Raw genomic sequence first — 25,155 nt, 5'->3', positions numbered from 1 at the left:
CCATTCCACGGTATATGTATATTCTCTACATACAACTTCTCATATGCAGGAGTGATTTAAAAAAAAAAAAAAGTCAGTAAATCTGTTTTGCATGTGTTAAACTTGTTTATTTTTAGAAATATGTCAGATGCATCTCCTTTAAAAAAAATTTAACCATAGTGCATTGTATTAATGTATCTGACACTGAGTGGAATCTTTATAACATGGTATTGTAAATGAAACTGCAGAGAATATATTTTAGAGGAATGTTTTTATTAGACAGCAAAGATATAGATGCTAATGTCATTTAAAATGAATTTTTTTATTTATCATTCAATGTGTACATTCTTTAATTCTTGTTTTTATTTTTTTATACAATACAAGCCTATCCTATTCAAAATGACCTTGGTAAACATAAAACGTTTCATTAGGTATTAATTTTAGGTTAGAATTATGTATTTGGATATATAAGTCAACATATTAGCTTGAATATGCATTCCATTTGAAAGTTGGAATAGATAGACAGATCTGTTTTCTTGTTATAACAGTGTCCTTCTCTCCTTGTTTAAATATATTGTATCAATAATTGTCTCAGCATTCAAAAAAATTACATTCCCCTTCTGTCTCATCTGAACAATTATGAGGGTTGTTTGAAAAGTTTATAAAAAAATAAGTTAAACACATTTTTTTTTTTAAAAAAAATCACCTTTATTTCTCAACATAGTCTCCATCGAGGTCCACACTTAAAAGGAAACTTAAAAGTGTGGACAAAGAAAAAAATTAGAATCTAAGAGTATATTGAACGATGTTTATCAAAATGCAGTTGCAGCAGTTAGAGTAAGTGATGATTTGGGGAAATGGTTTAGAACAAGCAGTGGTACTAGAAAGGCGGACCCAATATCACCAAGCATTTTCATCACACATTTAGAAAGAGTAATGGACAAAATGAAGGAAGATGCAAAAGGAATATCTGTACACGGAATGAGAATTAACAATCTGAGATTTGCAGATGACATTGTTATTATTGAAGAAGATGAAAGAGAACTACAAAAAACACTGAACTGTTAAATGAGGAAGGGAAGAGATTTGGACTTATTATCAACTTGGAAAAAACGAAGACAATGGTATTTGGTGAAAAGAACATGAAACAAAAGATACAAGTGGATGGAATTGATATAGAAAATGTAGAACAATTCACATATTTGGGAAGTAAAATGACATATGAATTTGAACTGTAAAAAGAAATAAAGATCAGGATTGCAAAGTGAAGAACAAATCTGAAGGCCATGGATGACATCTGGAAAAGTAAAGTGATCAGCCTGAAAACAAAACTAAAAGTACTGGAAACATGCATCTTTAGCAGTGTACTGTATGGATCTGAAACATGGGTAATAAATAAGGAATCAAGAAAAAGAATTTTGGTATTTGAAAGAACTTGTTACAGGAAGATTCTAAAAATGGGATGGGTAAAGAAAATCAAAAATGAAGAGCTCTATGGGAAGATACAACCAAAAGAGAATCTAATGCAGAAGATTATAAAACAGAACTGCAATTCTTTGGACACATCTGTAGAATGAGTGAGGACCGGAAGATAGACATTTATGTTTGGTATTATGGATGGTGTAAACAGAAGAGGTAGGACGACATAAAGGACTAGTGTGGAATGAGTATACAGAAACTGTGACACTGTGCACTGGACAAAGAAAGATGGAAGATGATAGTGAAGGAGGCATTGGACACCAACGGACAGTGAGCCCATGGTTCGTGATGATGATGAGGTCTACACATTTGGTGCAGCGAGTTTCCAATTTTTTCATCCCATCTAAAGAGTAGGATTTGTCAAATTGTGCAAAATAGTCATTGACAGCCTTGATGACATCCTTGTTCGAAAAAAATTTTTTCCCACCGAGCCAAATTTTTAAGTTTGGGAACAAGAAGTCACACAAGGCCAAGTCCGAAGAATACAGTGAATGTGGAACCAATTCGAACCTCAATTCGTGTAATTTTGCCATTGCGATGGCTGATGTGTGTGACGATGCATTGTCTTGATGAAAGAGCACTTTTTTTTCTTTTTTTTTTTTGTGCACCAATCTTGGCAGTTTTTTCTCCAGTTCTTCTTTTAAACAGTTCAACAATGATGCATAATAGACTCTTGTTATTGTCTTACCTTTTTCCAAATAGTCTATCATGATAATTCCTTGGGAATCCCAAAAAACAGTGGCCATCACCTTCACAGCTGACAAAATGGTCTTTGCTTTTTTTCGGTGCTCTTTCACCATGCATTGTCCAGTATTTTGACTGCTGCTTGGACTCAGGTGTGTAGTGGTGGATCCAAGTTTCGTCTACAGTCACAAATCGACCAAAAATTCTTACGAATTGCAATTAAACATCACCAAACATTGCATTAAAATGTCTTTTTGCATGCATTTTTGATCGACAGTCAACAATTGCGGCACCTATCACACACAGAGCTTTTTCATGCAGGATATTATACACCCATTTAGTTGATATGCCTGCAATCTCACACACTTTCACTCAGCGGTCTTCTATAACAATACCATGGATTTTGTCAATCATTTCCTTCGTAGTGGCCTCAGTCAGGGGTCTGGAGCATGCTTCATCTTCGATGGACTTACGACCACGTTTAAACTTATTTATCCAAAAATAAATAAGTCTTCATTGCTGGAGCAGAGTCCCCATGAACTGCATGTAACTCGGCTTTGATCTGCTCAGCCGTCCACTTCTTCAAATGAAAGTGTTTTATCACTGCACGAAACTCATTTTTCTCCATTTTTTGTGAGAAATGCGAACACGGTCATTTTAAATGTTCGCCAAATGAGAACTATGCATCACACGTGGCTAAAATTTTGCCAGGGGGTCATGAAAAAGATGATACGTGCTGACACTGCTATGAATGAATGAACAAATTGTGTCGCCGTCTATTGAAAATTTACCAAACTTTTCAAACAACCCTCGTATTCTCTATCAGGCTTTTCAAGAAATTAGAATATGCCAATATTTTGTGCTTCACTGTTATCTTCTTACCTCTCATAGCACTTTCTTACCAGCTTATCCGGTGTTCACGTTTTTTTGTATATAAATTGCTGTAAAAAAAAGCTTAATAGAAATGGACATAATCAATAATAGAATTTGAATATCCTAATAATCTGAGGTTTTATTTGAAAATTTTGCTCTTTAAAAAAATAAAATAGGACTTTCATTTCTTGCTTTAATTGCAAAAAAAGTTTTTTGTATCATGTTTTTATTTATTTTATTTTATTTTACTATCCCAATTAATTTTACACAGAGAAAACTAAAGAGCGTTTTAATAAATATAATTTTACTAAATGCAGTGAATAATAAATTTATTATTCTAAATACTTTTTATAGCTCTGGAGGTATACCTGCAAAAAATTCCAAAGGTGAACATCTTTTATTGTTTCTGGGGATTATCGATATTCTTCAGAGCTTCAGGTTGAAAAAGAAACTAGAGCACACATGGAAATCTGTACTACATGATGGGGTAAGAAATTTTCAGACTTTACAATTCTTCATTATTCATTCTATCAATAATATAATGATCTGTCAATTATCTGACCTTCAGATAATCAAACTTTCAATGCCGTCCCTTCAATGGTTTTACATTTCTAGTTCAGTCTTATGGAACTGCACCTTCATTTATATGATATAAGCAGCAGTTTAATTTCCCAGTGTGGTCAGATATTTGAGAGTTTATTATAATATATTAATAGAACTAATATGTGTAAATACTCAAAAATGTTGCAAGAAAATTAATTTTCTTGCATTTATATATATACACACACACACCCTCTCTCCAAAAAGAAACCAAACTTTTCGATAATAGAAGAAACTAGTGACGCCACCTCTTGTATCTTTTCGTTGTCGAAAGCGGCAACCTTCATTAGTGTTGTATCAACTGTTTATGAAATTTGTTTCATTAGAAGCAGAGTTTATAGTGCTAAGAGTGACAGTGTGTTTTGATGAACGGTCGGAAAATGAGTTTCTAACAAAGAGCTGCAATTGACTTGTGTTAAGCTTGGTAAAAGTTTTACCGAAATGCATGAAATGTTTCATAAAGCATACAGTGATGAATGTTTATCTCTGATTTCTGATTGATTTGATTTCTATTGATTTCTGATTCAATGCCTTTATCTAAATCAAAGAGCTGTCCTATATAGACAAATTGATCTACAATATCTTATTGATTATTTCCCAGGGTGATGGGTGATTTTTATTGCTGACTTGTTGAACATTACTTTAGTTTGTTGTGATAGATTTAACGGTATTGATATCAACACAGATGGATAAGAAAATAACTATTTATTAACTTAAAAGCTAATATTTCACTAGCATTGTATCCAGCATCTCCAGAGTACATGTCACAGTTCTTCCTGTCTGTCTGTAGTAGGCTTGATGGCAAGAACAGGGCACTTCATAGACTCCTAGATGTGATAAAGGAGTGCATTTGTCCTTAGGTGAACGGATGAGAGTTGCTAATTTCGCATAAGGTTTAAATACGGTGCGCAGCTGGTGTTTGTTAAGCACCCTAGATATCTTTTCAGATGTGCCTTTAATGTATGGGATGTTGATAGTTTTGTTGTAGTCTTCTGTGGTGGATAGAAGGGATTTCTGGGTAGCATTTAGTATGTTATCTATCTTATGGGGATTATAACCATTGGTTAAGAAGGTGTGACGTAGGTGAGAAAGTTCAGCAGTGAGAGCAATGTCATTGGAACAAATTGCTCTAGCTCTATGGGTTAGTGTTTTTAAGATACCATATTGTTGAGAAGGGTGATGGTGTGATTGTTTGTGTAAGTATCTCCCTGTATGTGTGGGTTTTCTATAAACCAAAAATGATAAAGAACACTTCTGGAAGTGTGTCCAGGAAGGGCAGGCAGTCATTGGCTTCTAGTTCCATTGTAAAGTGGATTTTAGGGTGCTGGCTATTTAGATGCACTAAAAATGTATTCAATGTGTCTGGGCCATGTAGCCAAATAGCAAACACATCATCAACATAGCGTAGCCAGAGACTAGGTTTGAGAGTGGCTGTGTTGATAGCTAGTTTTTCCAGATGTTATGTTGTAGGCTCAATGGATTTTTTACAACACTCAAAAAGAATTAAAATAGAATTTAATACTTCTTATATTTCGTCCTAGTCACTAGGACATCTACAGGGATTACAAAAACACTTAATGTAACATGCACACACAAATTACAATACTAAGCCCAACCACGTGGGTGACGCTAAAGTCCTGTCTAGGTGGAGCGCCCTAAGAGCGGTAGTAAGTGGCCTGGAATGTAAGGTGGGACCTCTGGTGATGAGCGTTTCCCAAATCTTCGGAAGCTTAATGCAACCATATTTATTAAGATTTGGTTGCTTTCTGAGAGCTGCTGCTGCTTCTAAGAAAAGTCTCTCTTGAATTTGCTGTGGTGGAGCATGGTGGTTTTCTTCCATGATACTCTGTGGGTGGTGTACAGAACATGGTCAGCCAAGCCTGAATGGCCATAGTTGTGTTTACAGATGTAAGACATGTTCCTCCAGGCGGATGGATGCTGATCTGCCTGTCTGTCCAAAATACGCCAGCTTACAGGAACAGGGTACTTTGTAAACTCCAGGCAGCAAGAGAGGAGGGAGCTGATCTTTCGTAGAACGGATAAGGGTAGCAAGTTTGCAGTAGGGCTTATATGCTGTGTGTAGGTTATACTTTTTTAGTATCTTGGCTATTTTTTCAGATGTGCCACGGATGTATGGAATGGTGATGGCATTTTTAAAATCTTGTTGACGAGAAGGACGGGGAATGGGGGAGGAACTGATTATTTTTTTGATACTGTGTTCGCTGTAGCCATTGGAGAGGCAAGTGCAAGGCCACCTACTACCGCCCTTAGAGGGCACTCCACCTAGATAGGACTTTAGTGTCACCCACATGGTTGGGCTTAGTATTGTAAGATTTGTATGTGCATGTTACATTAAGTGTTTTTGTAATCCCCGTAGATGTCCTAGTGACTAAGACGAAATATAGGAAGTATTAAATTCTATTTTCTATTCTTTTTGAGTGTTGTAAAAAATCCATTAAGCCTCCAACATGATGTCCTCACAGCACTTAAGCCTCTACACACGTTTTCCAGATGTTCTATGTAGAAGTTGGCTAAGGCGGGAGAATGGTGGTGGTGGGGGGGACCCATAGCTGTCCCGTCTAACTGTTTGTATATTTTCCCTTTCCATGTAAAATAACCTGCCTGTACTGTGAATTTAAATAGCTGAAATATATCTGGGGAAATAGTGAATTTAGTAAGTTAAGTGTTTCAATCAGTGGTACATTAGTGAATAATGAGGTGATATCAAAACTCCCGATTAGGTCTGAACTATTTAAGGTGTGGTTTTCTGAAATACTTTTTAGGTGGATAGAATTTTTAACAAAAGAGGGAGAATTGTTTGTGTAAGTGGCTAGTGATTTGGCTAAATGTTTAGCTAGTTTATATGTAGGACTGTTTATACTATCTACAATAGGACGCAAAGGTGTACCTTGTTTGTGTATTTTAGGATCACCATATATTCTGGGTGTTTTAACGTGCAAGGGTTTGAGTTTTTTGACAATTTCTTTTGGCCAGGAAGTGACTTTGCTCAGTAACACTGCTTCTAAGACTATTGTTTGGACTACTATTTCAAAACTTTGAACTACTTTTTTTTTTTTTTTTAACTAGATGGCGCCCTATTAGGACTTTAGTCTTGTGTTGCACGCTGCAATTACTTATACTAGCCCCACTGTTATACCAGATTGTGGTTATCTTGCATTTGTAACAAACTTTGTGTTGTGTGCTCTGGAGATGCTGGATATAATACCAGCGAAATATTAGCTTTTAGGTTAATAATTAGTTATTTTCTTATCCGTGTTCATATCAATACCATTAAATCTATTACAACAAACTAAAGTAATGTTCAACAAGTCAGCAATAAAAATCACCCATCACTCTGGGAAATAATCAATTAGATATTGTAGATCAATTTGTCTATCTAGGACAGCTCTTTGATTTAGATAAAGGCATTGAATCAGAAATCAATAGACAAATACAGTTGGCAATGACAGTTTTTGGAAAACTGAGTTCCATTCTTAAGAGTGGCATTCCATTGTGCCTAAAAAGGAAAGTAATTAATCAATGCTTATTACCAGTCATGGCTTATGGTAGTGAGACCTGGAACCTAACAAAAAGACTGGAAAACAAACTGAAGATTGCTCAAAGAAAATTTGAAAGAAACATCCTAGATATCTCTTTAAAAGATAAAATAAGAAACTCTTAGATTAGAGAGCAAACTAAGATAAATGACATTCTAACTCATATTAAGACCAGAAAATAGAAGTGGACAAGTCATGTAATTAGAAGAGAGGATGGACGCTGGATCAATGAGCTTACAAACTGGATACCAAATGGAAGAAAAAAGAGGAAAGCCAAAGACTAGATGGGAAGATGACCTTCGACACTTTGACAAGAAGTGGAAGAAGACTGCCGAAGATAGAAAGTGGTCAAAAAGGGGGAGGCCTTCATCCAGCAGTGGACCGACTAAGGCTGAAAAAGGAAGAAGAACAAGATCTTGATAAGTTGTATGCCAGGAAATATCTAGCAACCACAACTGGGAAAACTGTGCTTTCATTTTGTGATCTTTAGGTGTCCCACGCATTCTTCAGATGTTTTGAAGTTAACTAGAGCTTAATGTCTTTCGACCACTTGCACTGCCATTGATAAATTTTAGTTTTGTTGTATGGGGGCCCATGTGATTCTACATTCAGGATTTTGTATATACAGTGTTGATAGATCCTCTGCTTTAATCATATAAGCATTCATGTCTAAAATTATGGTAATGTTCCTTTATTAGCTTCTACCAGATCCATATACTTATCATTACATGTTAACACTGTTTCTACCTCTTCTTTAATACTGTTACTAACAGATTATTTAGAATGAAGCATAATTGGAATCTGCTCTACCTCTAGATATCTGTCTAGACATTTCTCCACATTGTCCATTTTGAAAACATTTCTAAGATGTGCATAATAAAATTAAGCTAATTCAATGGTGAAACCAAAAGGTTATAACATTGCATTAACTGTTATGTGACAGCCTCTTTCTGCTACTGTTAATACCTTTTGAAATTTTTAGGTATTTGTGGGAAGTGAAGTTCCATATGAATTAGGACAAGCTTGATTGGCACAGCTTTGATCTTGTGTTTCTTGAGTAATACTTTTTGGAGTGCTTCAGTAAATTAAACAGTTTAGACCAAGAAATTTAAAAGTATTGCCACTGCTTCTGCAGCATATAAGATATATTAATCTGTGGAGAAATAACTTTTGTTTGATGCATAAACTCTCTAATTTTTGTACTTGAATCATTATACACTCACCCTGAATATTATGTGTCAACTGTACATTAATTTTTTCATGCATCAGAAATACTCATTTATATCCACAATGGGTCACACTCTTTTAGATTACACTTTCCACCTCAACTGTAAACACCCTAGAATGTTTTTTCATGTATACGAGGGACGTCCAGAAAGTAAGTTCCGATGGACTGTCAGAGAAACAAAAATATACTTACAAAAAAAACTTTAGTGGTAATTAAAATAGCCATCTTTCACTACTTTTCTACATAATTTCTGCCATTGTTCAGGCACTTATCATAATTGGGCACCAAGAGTTGTATACCTTCATCGTAGAAGGTTGCAGCCAATGACGCAAACCACGTATTGCATGCTTCTTTGACCTCGTCGTCATCTTGAAACCGCCGGCCACCAAGGAAAGATTTCAGATGTTTGAACAGGTGAAAGTTGCTTGGCGTGAGGTTAGGACTATATGGGAATGATGGAATTGTTCCCAGCCAAAGTTGGCGAGAAGTTGTTGTGTTATGCCGGCCGTGTGTGTGAGCAGGCGTTATCATGAATCAAAACAATGCTCCTAGTAAGCATGCCACGTCGTTTATTCTGGATCGCACGACGCAGTTTCTTAAGAGTTTAGCCGTACATAATCGCATTGATTGTGGAGCCTTGACAGAAGTCTACCAGCAAAATTCCTTGTCTGTCTCTAAACATGCACATGATTTTTCAAGTGGAAACCGCTATCTTCAATTTCGTCTTGGCTGGCGATGAGGTGTACCTCTGCTCCATGGACTGTTGTTTGGATTCAGGGGTTGCATGCGACACCCAAATTCTCGTTCCCGGTGACAAGTCTGCTCAGGAAAGCACCGACATCCTCATGGTAGCGTGTCAAGAATTCCAACGCACTGCCCAGCCGATTCACTTTGTGTTGTTCTGTAAGCAACTTTGGCACCCAGCGTATACACAATTTCATGAAGACGTAAACATGAGACTTCTGGAAATTGCAGTGAGAGTGACGTCATAGTAAATCTCCTATTCTATCGAATCTTCTCTTCAACTGAACACACCAACTTGTCAGTCACTAAAGATAGTCGCCCGCTCTGTTCATCATTGCGCACACCTGTCCTTCCTTCATTAAAAAGTCTTATCTATCTTTGTACCATTGAATCACTCATTGCATGTTCTTCATAAACCTCAATAATTTGCTGATGAATTTCAGCTGCTTTAACGTTCCTTGCATTCAAGAAGCAGGTAACTGGCCTAATTTCACATGCACCAGGCGATTCAATTTTCTTAGACATTATAAACACACCAAGAAGCATGCATACTGTGAGAATGTCTGAAAATGGCAATAACGCTTTGCTAAGGAATCAACAAACTCAGCACGCATACGCACCATTGCAATTGCAGCGCTGCAGTGAAAATATTTAAAAATGGAACTTACTTTCTGGATGTCCCTTGTATATCTGGTCCACAGACGAAAGGCCACACAAGACCTATAGCACACTAGTGCCGTGTGTGGGCAAGAGGAATAGAAAAATGAGGAGTCTGTTCACATTTTGCTTGAACAGCTAAGGGTTGTAATCTTTGTAGAAGGCAGAGTAGGGGGAGACTATCCCAAAGGACAAAAGTAGATGGAATAATAAAAGAGGAGGCAGTAAAGTTGGTTCGGTGAGTTTTAAGATTGACTGTAAAAGGGTGTTGGTTAGCAGTGGCTCTTGTTTTAATGCTTTTGGAGGAGAGTGGAGGAATAATAGTGGCCAGTTCAACTGAGCACTGTTCATGAAAGTATCTGTAAAAGAGGCAGAAATTGAATGCCTATGAGAGAAAGAGAAGGATCATTAATTTGCTGGATTGCTTTCTTCTGGATAGAATCGAGCAATCTTAGAGAGGATTTTGGTGCACTGCCCCAAATATGGGAGCTATATTCCATAACCCAATAGATTTAGGCTTTGTATAGTAGGTGTGAAGTAGTGTCTTGTTTGAAAAAGTACACCAAGTTTTTTGACAGCTACAGTATCTAAGTTGAAATATGGTTGTGCCAGGAAAGATCAGGGGTGCAAATCAGTCCAAGAAGAGAAATCTGATTGTGTTTTGATATCTCAGTATTACTGAAGGTTAGGGGGAGGGATGAGAGCTCTTTCTTGTGAGAGATCATACAGAACTGAGTTTTGGTGGTATTGAAGTTTACAAGGTTGCCTTTGCCCACACTGGGATACAGCTAGGAGATCTGAGTTCAGGTCCCTGGTCATGGTAGATCTTGAGGATTCTAATATTTGAGCACTAACAGGTTTGTCGAATGAAAAGGAGGAATGGAGTGTACTGTTGTCAGCAAAGCTATGGATATGATTGGAAGTCTGTGAGAGCAGGTCATTTATATACAAGAGAAAGAGAGTGGGTGAAAGAACAGAACCTTGGGGTACTCCTGCATTGGGCAGGGAAATCTGAGGAGTATGAAATGTCGAGGACAACCACACGTGTTTCTCCATGGCTTGAGTCCATAGGTGGGTGGTGAAAGCAAGAAGATCAACTGTAGATCGCTAGTAGCAGAATCCATACTGCCGGTCACTTATTAGTTGGTATGCCTCTAGATTGATTCAGAGTTGGTTGTTGATGATCTTCTCCATAATCTTTGAGAGAACAGAAGTGAGAGCAATTGGATGGTAGTTTGTTGACTTTAATCACCTTTCTTTGGGATGGGTTGGATGTGGACATGTTTCCATGTTGTCAGGTAGATGCCATTTGAATAGGATAGACTGAAGATAGGATACAGGATAGGTGTTAGTTCTGCTGCACAATTTTTTTAACACAAATGCTAGAATACCATCAAGACAAGACCAGATGCCTTGTTTGTGTTTGGGTTGTTAAGAATTTTTCTGATTTCTTTTTGTCAGAAGACTATGGGAGATTTGAAGGGAGCCGTTCTTTGTTGAGTGGAGAGAACTTTGCCCAGGTCATCAATCCAGGAATTGGAAGAGAAGAGTGGTATTATTGTATTGTTTCACTTATTTGTTCGTAAAATTCTTCGTCTAGGTTTGTGCTAGTTGCATGAAGATGAGGTCTTTAGAGTGTGATTTTACAAGTAGAGATTACACACTCTGATTTCCTGTATATTGAGATTATGGATTTTTCTAGTTCTTTTTACAAAATAAAGGCTATACATTCCTGTTTTGTTCACTCCCTGATGTGATGACATTGTACTGTTTTCCATTTAGGAAACATATATCAAATTGGTCTGCACCTCTCTAAAATTCCTAAGATATTGAGTCCCATTCTCTATTTCTTTACATACATTCGCCAGTTTCCCATCTTGATTCATTCCTCTAACATTCCAGGTGGCAATCCTCAGGAGGTTGTCTTTTCCTGCAATAGCATATTTCACACATCCAGCCGTGACAGGTTGCTGAATCATGCTGATGGTGAGTCAGATGTCATGGCATACTTCTTTTACTTTTGTGTCTATCATGATACAACACTGGGGGGCCCCTAAGAACCAAGTGCAGGGGAAGACGTTCCCTATTTCATCAGCCTCCATTTTGGATCAGTTGCCGTTTGGGCCCCCCATTCTGGATCAGACACTACTGAATGCCTGTTGATCTGCAGGAGGTATTTCATTTCCTTTTCAATATCTGGGAGGCATTCCCCAATTCACCACCTGGGGACGCACTCTCTAGGGGTTATTACAGGCTCCACCAAGAGCACCAAATACTCAAATAAATACCCTGAAGTGAACTGCTGGCAGTATAAGTTCACCTCAGCAAAGCAGGAGAGCTCAGCTAGTTTTATTATAAAATTTAGTACTGAAACAATAATTTCTTACATATTATAATCTGGTAAAACAATTGTATTTCATGTACAGTTATTTTACCACATTAAAATATAGATATTTAGTAATTTCCAGGTGAATTTTAGATGTTCATACACTTGCTGTTTGGTCTGATTAAAACATAATCTGTGTCCTTCTTCATTAGGATTTCTGTTATTTATATACGTGTGAAGAGGCTTAAGTGCTGTGAGGACATCATGTTGGAGGCTTAATGGATTTTTTAACAACACTCAAAAAGAATTAAAATAGACTTTAATACTTCCTATATTTCGTCCTAGTCACTAGGACATCTACAGGGATTACAAAAAAATTAATGTAACATATGCACAAATAACAAACAATACTAAGCCCAACCACGTGGGTGACACTAAAGTCCTATCTAGGTAGAGCGCCCTCTAAGGGCAGTCGTAGGTGGCCTGGAATGTAAGGTGGGAACTCTGGTGATGAGTGTTTCCCAAATCTTCGGAAGCTTAATGCACCCATATTTATTGAGATTTGGTTGGTTTTTGAGAGCTGCTGCTGCTTCTAAGAAAAGTCTCTCTTTCTTGAATTTGCTGTGGTGGAGCATGGTGGTTTTCTTCCATGATACTCTGTGGGTGGTGTCCAAAACATGGTCAGCCAAGCCTGAATGGCCATAGTTGTGTTTGAAGATGTAAGACTTGTGTTCCTCTAGACGGATGGATGCTGATCTGCCTGTCTGTCCAAAGTACGCCAGCTTACAGGAACAGGGTACTTTGTAAACTCCAGGCAGAGAGAGAGGAGGGAGCTGATCTTTCGTAGAACGGATAAGGGTAGCCAGTTTGCGGTGGGGCTTATATGCTGTGTGTAGATTGTATTGTTTTAGTATCTTGGCTATTTTTTCAGATGTGCCACGGATGTAGGGTATGGTGATGGCATTTTTAAATCTTGTTGACGAGAAGGAAGGGGAATGGGGGAGGAGTTGATTATTTTTTTGATACTGTGATCGCTGTAGCCATTGGAAAGGAAAGTGCTGTGTATGTGGTTAAGCTCATTAGTGAGGGCGGTTCCACTGGAACAAAGATTGTGGGCTCTCTTGGTAAGAGTTTTAATAATGCCATATTGTTGAGAGGGGTGGTGGTGGGAGAGTTTGTGAATGTATCTGCCTGTGTGTGTGGGTTTTCTGTATACGGTGAAGGTAAGTGTATCATTAGGCAGGCGTGTGACTAAGGTGTCTAGGAAGGGCAAACAATTGTTCTTTTCCTTTTCCATAGTGAACTGGATTCTTGGATGTAGACTATTGAGATGACTGAGGAAGGAGTCTAATGTGTCTGGGCCATGAGGCCAAATAGAGAACACATCATCTACATATCTTAGCCAGATAGAAGGTTTGAGTGGGGCTGAGTCTATGGCTCGTTTTTCGAAATCTTCCATATAGAAATTGGCAAGGGGGGGTGAGAGGGGGGAACCCATGGCAGTTCCCTCTATCTGCTTGTAGATTTTGTTGTTCCATCCCGCTAGAACACGACCCCACAAAAACACAAGTTAAGAAACTTAAAATTTTACTCAAAAAAGTATCTGCCTGGGCCCCCAGATGTCACGAAAAAACTTAAACCTTTCCGTTCCCGTCCCCCCCGAATATACGGTTTACCAAAAATCCACAAACCCAATTCCCCACTCAGGCCTATAGTAGATGCTACCAATGCACCTTGCTATAGACTATCTAAACAGCTGGCCAACTCTCTGATCCCCCTCACTGGAAGGTCCCCTTCCTATATAAAAAAACTCGACCCACTTTAAAGCCCTCACAGAAAATTTAACCTTGAAGAAGACAGACATATTGGTAAGCTTTGATATCTCATCTTTGTTTACCAATATTCCCTTAATTGACACCTTATCTCTCTTAGAAAAGGTTTTTCCCTCTGACATCTTAGATCTCTTTTCCTTTGCCATTAACTCTGGATATTTCTCGTGGAACAACAAAATCTACAAGCAGATAGAGGGAACTGCCATGGGTTCCCCCCTCTCACCCCCCCTTGCCAATTTCTATATGGAAGATTTCGAAAAACGAGCCATAGACTCAGCCCCACTCAAACCTTCTATCTGGCTAAGATATGTAGATGATGTGTTCTCTATTTGGCCTCATGGCCCAGACACATTAGACTCCTTCCTCAGTCATCTCAATAGTCTACATCCAAGAATCCAGTTCACTATGGAAAAGGAAAAGAACAATTGTTTGCCCTTCCTAGACACCTTAGTCACACGCCTGCCTAATGATACACTTACCTTCACCGTATACAGAAAACCCACACACACAGGCAGATACATTCACAAACTCTCCCACCACCACCCCTCTCAACAATATGGCATTATTAAAACTCTTACCAAGAGAGCCCACAATCTTTGTTCCAGTGGAACCGCCCTCACTAATGAGCTTAACCACATACACAGCACTTTCCTTTCCAATGGCTACAGCGATCACAGTATCAAAAAAATAATCAACTCCTCCCCCATTCCCCTTCCTTCTCGTCAACAAGATTTAAAAATGCCATCACCATACCCTACATCCGTGGCACATCTGAAAAAATAGCCAAGATACTAAAACAATACAATCTACACACAGCATATAAGCCCCACCGCAAACTGGCTACCCTTATCCGTTCTACGAAAGATCAGCTCCCTCCTCTCTCTCTGCCTGGAGTTTACAAAGTACCCTGTTCCTGTAAGCTGGCGTACTTTGGACAGACAGGCAGATCAGCATCCATCCGTCTAGAGGAACACAAGTCTTACATCTTCAAACACAACTATGGCCATTCAGGCTTGGCTGACCATGTTTTGGACACCACCCACAGAGTATCATGGAAGAAAACCACCATGCTCCACCACAGCAAATTCAAGAAAGAGAGACTTTTCTTAGAAGCAGCAGCAGCTCTAAAAAACCAACCAAATCTCAATAAATATGGGTGCATTAAGCTTCCGAAGATTTGGGAAACACTCATCACCAGAGTTCCCATCTTACATTCCAGGCCACCTACGACTGCCCTTAGAGGGCGCTCTACCTAGATAGGACTTTAGTGTCACCCACGTGGTTGAGCTTAGTATTGTTTGTTATTTGTGCATATGTTACATTAATTTTTTTGTAATCCCCGTAGATGTCCTAGTGACTAGGACGAAATATAGGAAGTATTAAAGTCTATTTTAATTCTTTTTGAGTGTTGTTAAAAAATCCATTAAGCCTCCAACATGATGTTATTTATATAATTTTTAATTATATTTGAATAAAATGTTTTTGTCAGTTTATTATTTGCATGACTTTTTCCAGGATACAGTATCTGTACATAGGCCTAATTTTTATGCCCAAAGGTTTCAAGATTTTATGGGAAAGACTGTCTTCAAAAAAGTTCCATCATGTAAGCATTGTATCATTATATTATAATGTGATAATGACATTTGAAAATTTTCTATTTTGAGGCTTTGCTATTTAATATATAAAATTTATTTAACCACCCTGCTGTATCATTATGAATAATATATCATTGGAGAGGTTAGGAGAAGGGTAGATGAATTACAAGGAAATAGGTATGGTAATGCACTTATGCAAAAATCTTTAACCATGACTTAATTCTGAAAATTTTGTAAATTTTATTTTCCTCTCATCTGTTCGGTATATTTAAGTTTCAGTCTATGGATTCAACAATTGTTTTGCTCTTATTATAATATACTGTTATAACATGCCACCTGTTTGTGATGGAGAGAATCTGCCACTGGTGATGCTGATCTTTTTGATTTTTCTGTATCTTGTTTTTACATATTCTTCTCTTTTAAGTCTGTTTTCTTTCTTGTTTTCCAGCCCACCATCAATGAGATTCAATGAATCACTGCTATATTTGTCTTACAGTATGATCACGGTGAACATACGTCCTTTATTTATTTGCTCAGCACACGAACCATAGAAACATGAAACTGTCATTTCACCGGCACTCACTACGTACTCCTACCACAGCTACACTACACACACACACACACACACACACACTGTGTGTAGCATAGAAGCTGTGGTAGGATAAGTAGATGTAAACACGTATATTATGAAAACATTTTAAAAATTGTTTGGTTATGCTTGTGTCTCCCTGGATATAATGTCCCCACTGAATGAATATTTTTATTAGTGAACAATATGTGGACCAGTGGAAAAAAAACAGTTAAAATTGAAACATTGAAAGCATGCATTTATACCAAATGCAAGTTTGATATGAATTGTATACAGTTTTATGAATTTTTAAAACACAAACCTGATTTATTAAAAAAAGTTCATTCTTGCAAAAAGTATCAAAATTAAATTTTTTTAAAGTAATAATATGATTATTTAAAATACTTATGTATATGCTTATATTTTATAATAAATGTTATAAAGCTTTTTAGTTTTAGTCAAACAAATAAATGCAAGCTGCTTTTTTTTTTTTTTTTTTTATTATGAAACAATTTCTGATTTGTTCTTTATTTTTTCCAAAAAAACATGGTCACTATAAGTATGATCCACAAGACATACTAAAATAAATAAATAAAAATCATATAACACTTAAAAAAAATAAAATCATTAGCACACTTTTATTCCCAAAGGCAGTAAGTAGAGTTTTCTTTTAGCCCTAGCCAACAATTGGAAAGCAGTTGGCAACCACTTCCTCCCTTAGCCATCACCACTAGCTTAGCCAATGAATATCATGACTTTAGAAACATTTGAGTTGGAGTGTGGCAGACAGATGCCACTATTTTGTGATCCTAAACCCTAACACTCAGTTTTGTTATCTGAAATAATGCAAGTTCTACAGACAATTTTTTTCAAGATGCAGGGTTAAAATCTGAGGTTCAAGGAGAACAAAGCCCTTCTTGGCTGTGCCAGAGATGAACTAATTCAGGAACTGGCTGATAAAAAAAAATGTCATTTAAAGTTTGTCTAAACTGAAGCTAGAATCAAACTTTTAATGATTGTTCTTCTGGCGGTCCAGCATTCTTCTACCAAAAACATTATCCAAAGGCTATACAGGCAAGACAGAAGTGATAATCTTGTTCCAGCTAATGCTATCCTTATATTTAAACAGTCCCAAACTTTCAGCATTTTTGAGGCTGAGTATTTCACATGTTCTGTCAATTGAAATACCTTGTCATTTGAAACATTCTATATAGTAAATTTTTAAAGAAAATTATTTACTTATATTTCCAAATTTATCATTTTATCATACCATTTCATTATACTCTGCAATTTATGTTTTCAGGCATTTTAACATCAAATTAATGGAACTTTTCCACCTGGAGACTAATTATTTCTTCTACAAACCATTGCATCTTGCATTTGATTCTGCTTTAGTTTATTTAGACATGTTGCTTACCATATGCTTACTAGACTAATAACTCCAAATGAACTTTTGGTTTATCATAAAAACATCAGTTATGTATCTGTAGTACTGAGAATATTGCTAAACTAGAAGTGCAGTTCTCTCTTCTTGAGAAAGAGCAATCACATTCTTTGTTATTTGATACTTGTTTTTTTTTTTTTTCAGCATCAGACACATATCTACTATTAAAATTTTATATATCACATAATAGTAGCCATCTCCATGTGCAGTTCAGTTAACATACCTTTTAGTGAATTATATGTCAAAAGAAATTATATTCTTATTTTTATTCTTTTATCCAAACATGAGCAAACAAAATTGTGCACTTATCTTCACAGCTACACCACTTCTGTGTTGACTTCACATCAAATTTTCTCTGTATCTTGTAATGCACAGCACGCCTCTCAGATATGTATAAACACATACCTTTCTGTTTACAGTAGGATTGTTACTGTTAGGAGAAGAATAATCTAATGTTACATTTCAGAAAAGATGCTCAATTAAGATTACTGAACAAATAAAGTAACATCTAGTTGGCTGGCTGAATAGCATATCTATTCTCCAGTGGATTCAACGTGTGTGGATATTTGTGAATGTCTCTAGTTGGGTAAATGAATTTAATTGCTAAGTGTCACCACCCTACTTATTGGAGGCCAGAAATGACTTGAAAAGTTTCATATTTAGTCTTTTGAATAGGGTTTCCTTAGCCCACCCATGTGGATGGGCTAAGAAATACATGTGGCACAAATGCATTACCTCAATATACACTGAATTTTCCCAACTGAAGACTGTGGCCATATATAGAATACAGTAATATTCAACTACATTTTTCCTTAGTCAGAAAAATTCAAGAAGTCAGGAAAATACTGTATTTTCTCATTCAACAGTGAGAGCAATTTTCTAATGGAATGTGGTTATTTTGAAATGCAGAATATGGGGAGATTCAGTAATGAAACCTCTGGTAGCTTGAAACTTATTTACTGCCTACAACATGCTGTTATCAGCAGCAGATCGTTCACATAAATTAAACAATAGCAGAATACCAGCATCTCTTATCTATTACTAATGAAAGTTGATATATTTCTTTTGTAAACTAAGGAAATATATCATTTTTTATTAGTGATAGATAAGAGATGCTGGTACTGACATTTCTTAATAAAATTAGGAACAGTTTTTCAAATGCTGCATATCTCTTGATTTAATCATTCAAAAAAAAAAAAAATTAACTTTCTTGGAGAAGAAAATGCAAAAGATTCTTTGCCTCCAACAGGTATTTATTTTGTTCCCAAAACTTGTTCTTCCATCTCAAATGAACTTTTTATTGATTCTTAAGAGAGTAGAAAACTTTGCAGAAAATGTGATTACTAGTCTGTCCTATTATCCTAAATTTTGATTCTTCTCAAAATTGTCACACTGAAACAATATTGCCTTGTCTACCAGATCCATTCAAGGTTTATATTTTCCCTATGATAAACATAAAGAACACTATCAACTGATCTTTATGTGAATATATATTTATTATTATTCATCTCCCTATTCTCATCAATGCTCAGAATGATTGAGTCCTCTAATTAGGGATTTTTAGGCATATTAAGCAGCTGGCTTGCCAATCCTCTGTTACATTTCTCTAAAGGGAAATATTTATGTCACTATGATATATCTCTTTAGTGCCTATTTGCCTCTTTTGAGGGATGAAAAGCCAGAGTTTATGGGAGAAAACCCCTCCACTTTCATATGAGACTGGATAACTCACCTTTAATCAGAAACATACTTGAAATACATTTTCATATGTTGTGGAGTGGGATACATACCCAGCAGTCAGCAGGGTGGTTAAAGATAATGCATATTATATATTTAGTATTTAACAGCATGTCATTTTAGTAAAAAAAAAATAAAAATAAATAAATATTTTTATCTAGTCATTTTATTTTATTTTACTATCTTGAGTTTAGAGTGTCTCATTTGTATATTACAAAAATAGCAAGCATAAAGAAATTATTTTTTTATAATCAGAATCCTGCATTCAAGATACAAATATACAAACAACTAGTCAGGCATTGAAAGTTTACAGAGATAACTTTAGGTTCTCGGAGTGAGAGATCTGTGTATTGATTCAGTCTTTACTTTAAAATAGTTAATTAAAAAAACAGAGGATTCATCTTAAATAAACATATTTATAGACTGAGAAAAAGCCTTTTGATTTAGTAAAAGCAAACTTTTAAATAATAACATTATAATAAAATTATATTACATCCGCAATTAATAAAAGCAGTTGCAAATATAGTTGCACATAATATATATTCTCAGAATACCATATTTGGTAACAGTCTTGTCAAGTTGTAAAGTGCTACTTGTAGTTCATCTGTATCAGCAATATTAGCCATTAATATTTAATCATTTGCATCCAGTAATATATTTAATTTTTAATTTGATTAACCATATTCCTGTGGTATTTACACTTTGCCATTATTTTATTATTTTGCTTATATATACAGGGTGTTCGGGATAAATTTGACAGTTTCGTAAGGAAAAAGAAAATCTTCTTTGTATCTATTAAATTTAATGAATTGACAAAAAAACATTACAGGCAGAGTTAATTACAATACTATCAACAAGATTTACTCAAAATAACCACCATTAGCATCGATCACAGCTTCAATTCTGCTTCGGAACCTCGAACAAGCTGATGCTACAGTCTCCCTGGGAAGGGCCGCAAAAACTGTTTTAATTTTATCCATTAACTGGGCTTTTGTATTACTGGAAGTGCGATTGGTGTCTTTTTCAACTGCGCCCCATACAAAATAATCCATGGGGTTAAGGTCTGGGGAGTTTGGAGGCCAAACATTTGGACTGGTGAAGTCGTAGAAATTTTCAGACAACCATTTTTGACTTTTCCCAGAGGTGTGGCAAGGGGCCGAATCCTGCTGCCATACATACGGCCTACCATTGGCTACCCTTGTTATCCAGGGCTTGACTACAGTTAGCAACTCCACGAACAAAGCCCGAATTCCAATGCCAGGGTTCTTCAACACCTGTTCCTGCAGATTTGCGAGGAATTCTGCTGTACGAACGCAATCAGATCGTCTGCTAGGGATCTTTCTTCTTGCTACATCCTCGTAGTCACCATTGCAAGTCTCTAGTTCATGCCTGATTGTTTTTACTGTATTCAGGGAGCATTGGGCAGCAGTCGTAATATCCTTATTTTGATGGCGGGCACGAATCATCATGATACAAGTTATTCTCTTCCATGATTCAGGTGGGTTCCAGCTATCCATCCTTTCTGACATCTTGTATATGAATGAAGAAGGGTCCAAACTTTTAAATGAAGAGAAGTGTGTGTTAATACATGTAACTTACGGAAAAATATAATTAATTATAAATATGTCAAATTTATCCCGAACACCCTGTATATATATATATTTTTTTTTATTTATTTTTTTTTTAAATAGATTTAATGACTTAAAAACCGAGATTACTTATAAAGATTTAATAAGATTAATACAACTAGTTTCGGCTTATAATAGCCTTCATCAGGTATTCTTAAAGGAAGAGAATAGTAATAAACATTGAAGTATCTAAAAACTTGAAAATACAGGTAAAAAATCGCCACACATAATTGATACATAAAAAACGTTGTATTTTTTCAAGTTGTTCTAACAGGCGTGCCATTGTTTATTGGAAGTATGCGTGCAGACTCACGTGAACGCCAATATTGAATAACTGCAGCATGGCTATCTGGGATGTTATAATTATAACTCAAATTGTTGTTTAAGTGGACAGGATTCAGAAGGATTTCCCTTGATTCCATAATTTTTCTCTCAAACTCATCATCAGAGCGAAAAATATTTTCTGATCTATCCCAGCAAACGGAGTGGCTTTGTTGATCATCATTAGGATTATTTGAAAAAAGAACATGACTGGATAACGCGGTTGCATGAGATCTTTTGTAAGAGATGTTTCTTTTATGCTCTTCTATACGTTGCTCAACAGATTTGTTAGTTTGTCCGAAATAAGGGATATTACAATCGCACCATAATTTATATACACCTGGATATTTTAGGTTGTGATGAGGAGGCTTTGGATGGCTGATTAGAGAACGTTTTGGAAGGGTGGTGAAGAATGTCTTGATGTTATATTTTTTAAGGACTTTTGCTAATTTGTTAGAGACTGTGCTAATATAATATATGGGGATGGAGATGCTGCCTTTAAAATTACTAGTTTCTGTGGTTCATTGTCTAGGACAGGGGTCGGCAACCTGCGGCTCGCGAGCCACATGCGGCTCTTTGAATGTGAAGCTGCGGCTCTTTAGTTCCATACGCAAATATTATTTATTTTATCAAAAAAAAAATTTAAAAATCGTTCTGAATCGATTAACGTGGATTAGGCACCGATTCTATCTCTCAGCCACTTGTACTCGCTTTTCACCGCACGCATCGTCACTGTCGTCAGTCCGTCGGAAGCTCTCGGAAGTTTATATGTTTGGCAATTTTCATTGATTTCGGCATAGCTGGGCATAACACCTTTACTCGTAAACTAAGTATCTAATATTTGCCAAAATTAAAAAAAAAAAACTAAAATGTGCAGACTGCGCCGTGATAAACACGTTCTGACAAGTCCGTTCGTGCCAGTCGGCGATCACCGCAAACGGGAGGCGACCACAGATGCGACGAAACTATGTACTTATAGTCAATCAGTACGTGAGAGAGTGAGACAAACAGTGTTTCGTGTCTAAATTATTTATTTTAATAATTAAATTATTAGAGAATTATTTATTTTATTTAGGTAGGTATTTTTAATTGGGAAATATCGTTGTAAAATGTTTTTTGATAAATTATATTTCATTATGCCCAGCTTCTCGTATCCGCTAAAACAGTACAAGATAGAATAGCTAAAATGTCTTCAAATGTAACATATTTGCAGGTGGAAGATATTCAACCTTCTTCTGCCTTATCACTTGCTATAGATGAGTCTTGCGACATAAAAGACACGGCACAAGTTGCCCTTTTTGTCAGGTATATGTCTTCCCAAGGTCCAAAAGAAGAACTTCTAGGATTGCTACCGCTCTCGGGACAAACTAGAGGGGAAGATATAGCGAATGCCGTGCAAAAATGCCTTGAAGACAATAAGATCTTGTGGCTCTTTAAAAACTTTTTAAAATTTTGTGGCTCTTTAAAAACTTTGAAATTTTGTAAATTGTAATTTTTGACTCTTCCGACTCAAAAGGTTGCCGACCCCGGGTCTAGGAGGATCCAGAAGAAATTTCTTAATCGTTTTTTCAGAGTAACCATTTTGTTTAAAGATAAGAGAGAGTTGATTTATTTCTTTTTGTAGTTCATCTTGTTCATTCAAGAGAGAGCATGCTCTGTGTCCTAAGGTAGATAGAGTTCCAAGTTTTTGTGGTGGAAAATGATGAGAAAGATTATGCAGATATCTATTGGTATGAGGGTTTTCTGTACATAGAGATTTTTAATCTTTCAGAGCAACGTGTAAGTATGACATCTAGGAAAGGCAAGGAGTTATTATTTTCTAGATCAGCAGTGAATTTTATATTAGGATGTTAAGATGATTAAGAAAAGCTATGTGAGAGGTGTGCCTGTGATTCCAAACAATGAAAATATCATCAACATATCTTTTCCAAACTTTCGGTTTAAATGAGAAGGAAGATATGGCTTTCGCTTCAAAATCTTCAAGGAAGATGTTAGCTAGAACTGGGGACAAAGGATTGCCCGTTGCCAGGCCTTGTTTTTGTTGGTAAATGGAGTCCTGATATTTGAAGTAACCAGAATGAATACAATGTTTTAATAAAGCAAACATTTTTTTGGATAATTTGTCCTTTAGTAATGTAATTACCTCATCTGTAGGAACGTTAGTAAACAAAGATATAATGTCAAAACTTGCTAGAATGTCATTTTCATTGATGGGAATATCTTTTATATGCGAAACAAAATCTGTGGTGTTTTTGATGAAAGATGAAGATTTATTGGAGAAACACTTGAGGTACTTTGCTAGATATTTTGAAAGTTTATATGTAGGTGAATCAATTCCTTCCACAATTGGGCGAAGAGGGATGTTTTCTTTATGAATTTTGGGAACTCCATAGTTGCGTGGGATAAGAGGATGTAGAGAGCGTAAAGAGAGGCGAACATTATGAGGAAGTTCACTCGCAGTCTTTAACAAGTTGTTTGTACGATTTTGTAATTCTCTTGTAGGATCTTCCTGAAGAATTGAATATGTCGAACTATCTCCAAGTAATTGAAGTTTTTGGGTGTTAGACCTGGCAGAGGTCGTAAACCAGTCAGTTCCTGCAGTCTGGAACTGACTGGTTGGTAGCACAACTATCTGGAAAATTCTATGGAATATTCTGCATTTCTATCCATTCAAGATAACCCTGACACAGAAGTTGTGCCCACAGGACTTTTAAACTCGACTGAAATTCACTTTAACATTCCTTGCTCCGGTGGAGTTGGACACCACATAGCCTTGGATGATTTTATGGGGAAATGAAGTTCATCATCAACAATCATGGGTCCAATGCCTGTAGGTATCTGCTGCCATCTTGATATGATTCTTCCATTGCATTCTATTTTGTGTATAGAATTTCCACACAAGAGTTTACACAGCAGTACCTGTGTATAGAGTTTCCACACACCATTTGACGATGTCGTCGCCTAATTCTCTGTTTGGTCTTCTTCTTTTGTTCTTTTCTTCAATGATTCCGAACAGCAACGTTTTTAGTTTTTCTCGTCGTTCATTCTACATATATGGCCAAATAGATGTTGTTTCCTTTTGATTATTTTCTGGATCAGGTTTTCTTTTGGTTGTATTTGTCTGTAGATTTCCCTCATTGTTCACTTTCTGTATCCAGCTTATTCTCAAGATCTTTCTATAGCACTTCCTCTCAAATGCCAATATCCTCCTTTCAGATTCTTTCAGGAGTACCCAGGCCTCGCATCCATAGAGCATGCTGCTGAAGATACAGGTTTCTACAATGTGCAGTTTAGTTTACATCTTTATAGCTCGGCTCTTCCATATTTTGTCCATGGCTTTTAAAATAGTTGTTGCTCTGGCTATTCTAATTTTTATCTCTTTTTTGGGGTCCAAATCATGCGTCATGTGGCACCATCCAAGATATGCGAACTGTTCCACATTTTTCAGTTGAAATCTGTCTATCGTAACTCTGTTCGGTAACTCCTGTTGTCCGAATATCATTGTTTTAGTTTTTTCAAAGTTGGCATTTAGTCCATATCTTTTTTTCTTCTGTGTATAGTATTTGCAATGTCTGTTCCAGCCTTGCTGGGTCTTCTTCAATCAGGACGATGTCATCTGCAAAGCAGATGTAGTTTAGGTAGTTTATTCTCATGCCATTTATTGAAATGCCTCCACCTTCTTCTTTAATCTTATCTAGTGTTCTTCCCAGATGTGTGATGAAGATGATTGGTGATATTGGGTTCCCTTGTCTTGTGCTTGGCTGTTTATATCTTGCAGCAGGTGGATTAATTTATTATCCACACCATAGGATTCCAAGACAGCCCATGTTATATTTTGGTCAATATTATCAAATGCTTTTTGGAAGTCCACGAAACAGCAATATATCGTTTTGTTCTTTCTTC

General features: G+C 36.5%; 1 protein-coding gene across 1 annotated transcript in view; it reads left to right on the top strand.

The window, feature by feature from the left end:
• The window catches only part of LOC150098880 (phosphatidylinositol 4-phosphate 5-kinase type-1 alpha-like), a 322,543-nt gene that overhangs the window by 186,592 nt on the left and 110,796 nt on the right, over nucleotides 1-25,155 (top strand). The window contains exons 12-13 of the mRNA XM_090405835.1: nucleotides 3,370-3,502; nucleotides 15,475-15,562. Coding sequence (XP_090261961.1) covers nucleotides 3,370-3,502; nucleotides 15,475-15,562 — 221 coding nt within the window. The remainder of the gene's footprint in view (nucleotides 1-3,369; nucleotides 3,503-15,474; nucleotides 15,563-25,155) is intronic.

This window comes from Typopeltis vanoorti, chromosome 15, assembly GCF_054136105.1.
Source record: "Typopeltis vanoorti isolate ZY-2024b chromosome 15, IOZ_Tvanoo_1.0, whole genome shotgun sequence".
Lineage (NCBI taxonomy): Eukaryota > Metazoa > Arthropoda > Arachnida > Uropygi > Thelyphonidae > Typopeltis > Typopeltis vanoorti.
Note: the sequence above shows the minus strand (reverse complement) of the source record. Positions and strands in the feature narration are given on the sequence as shown.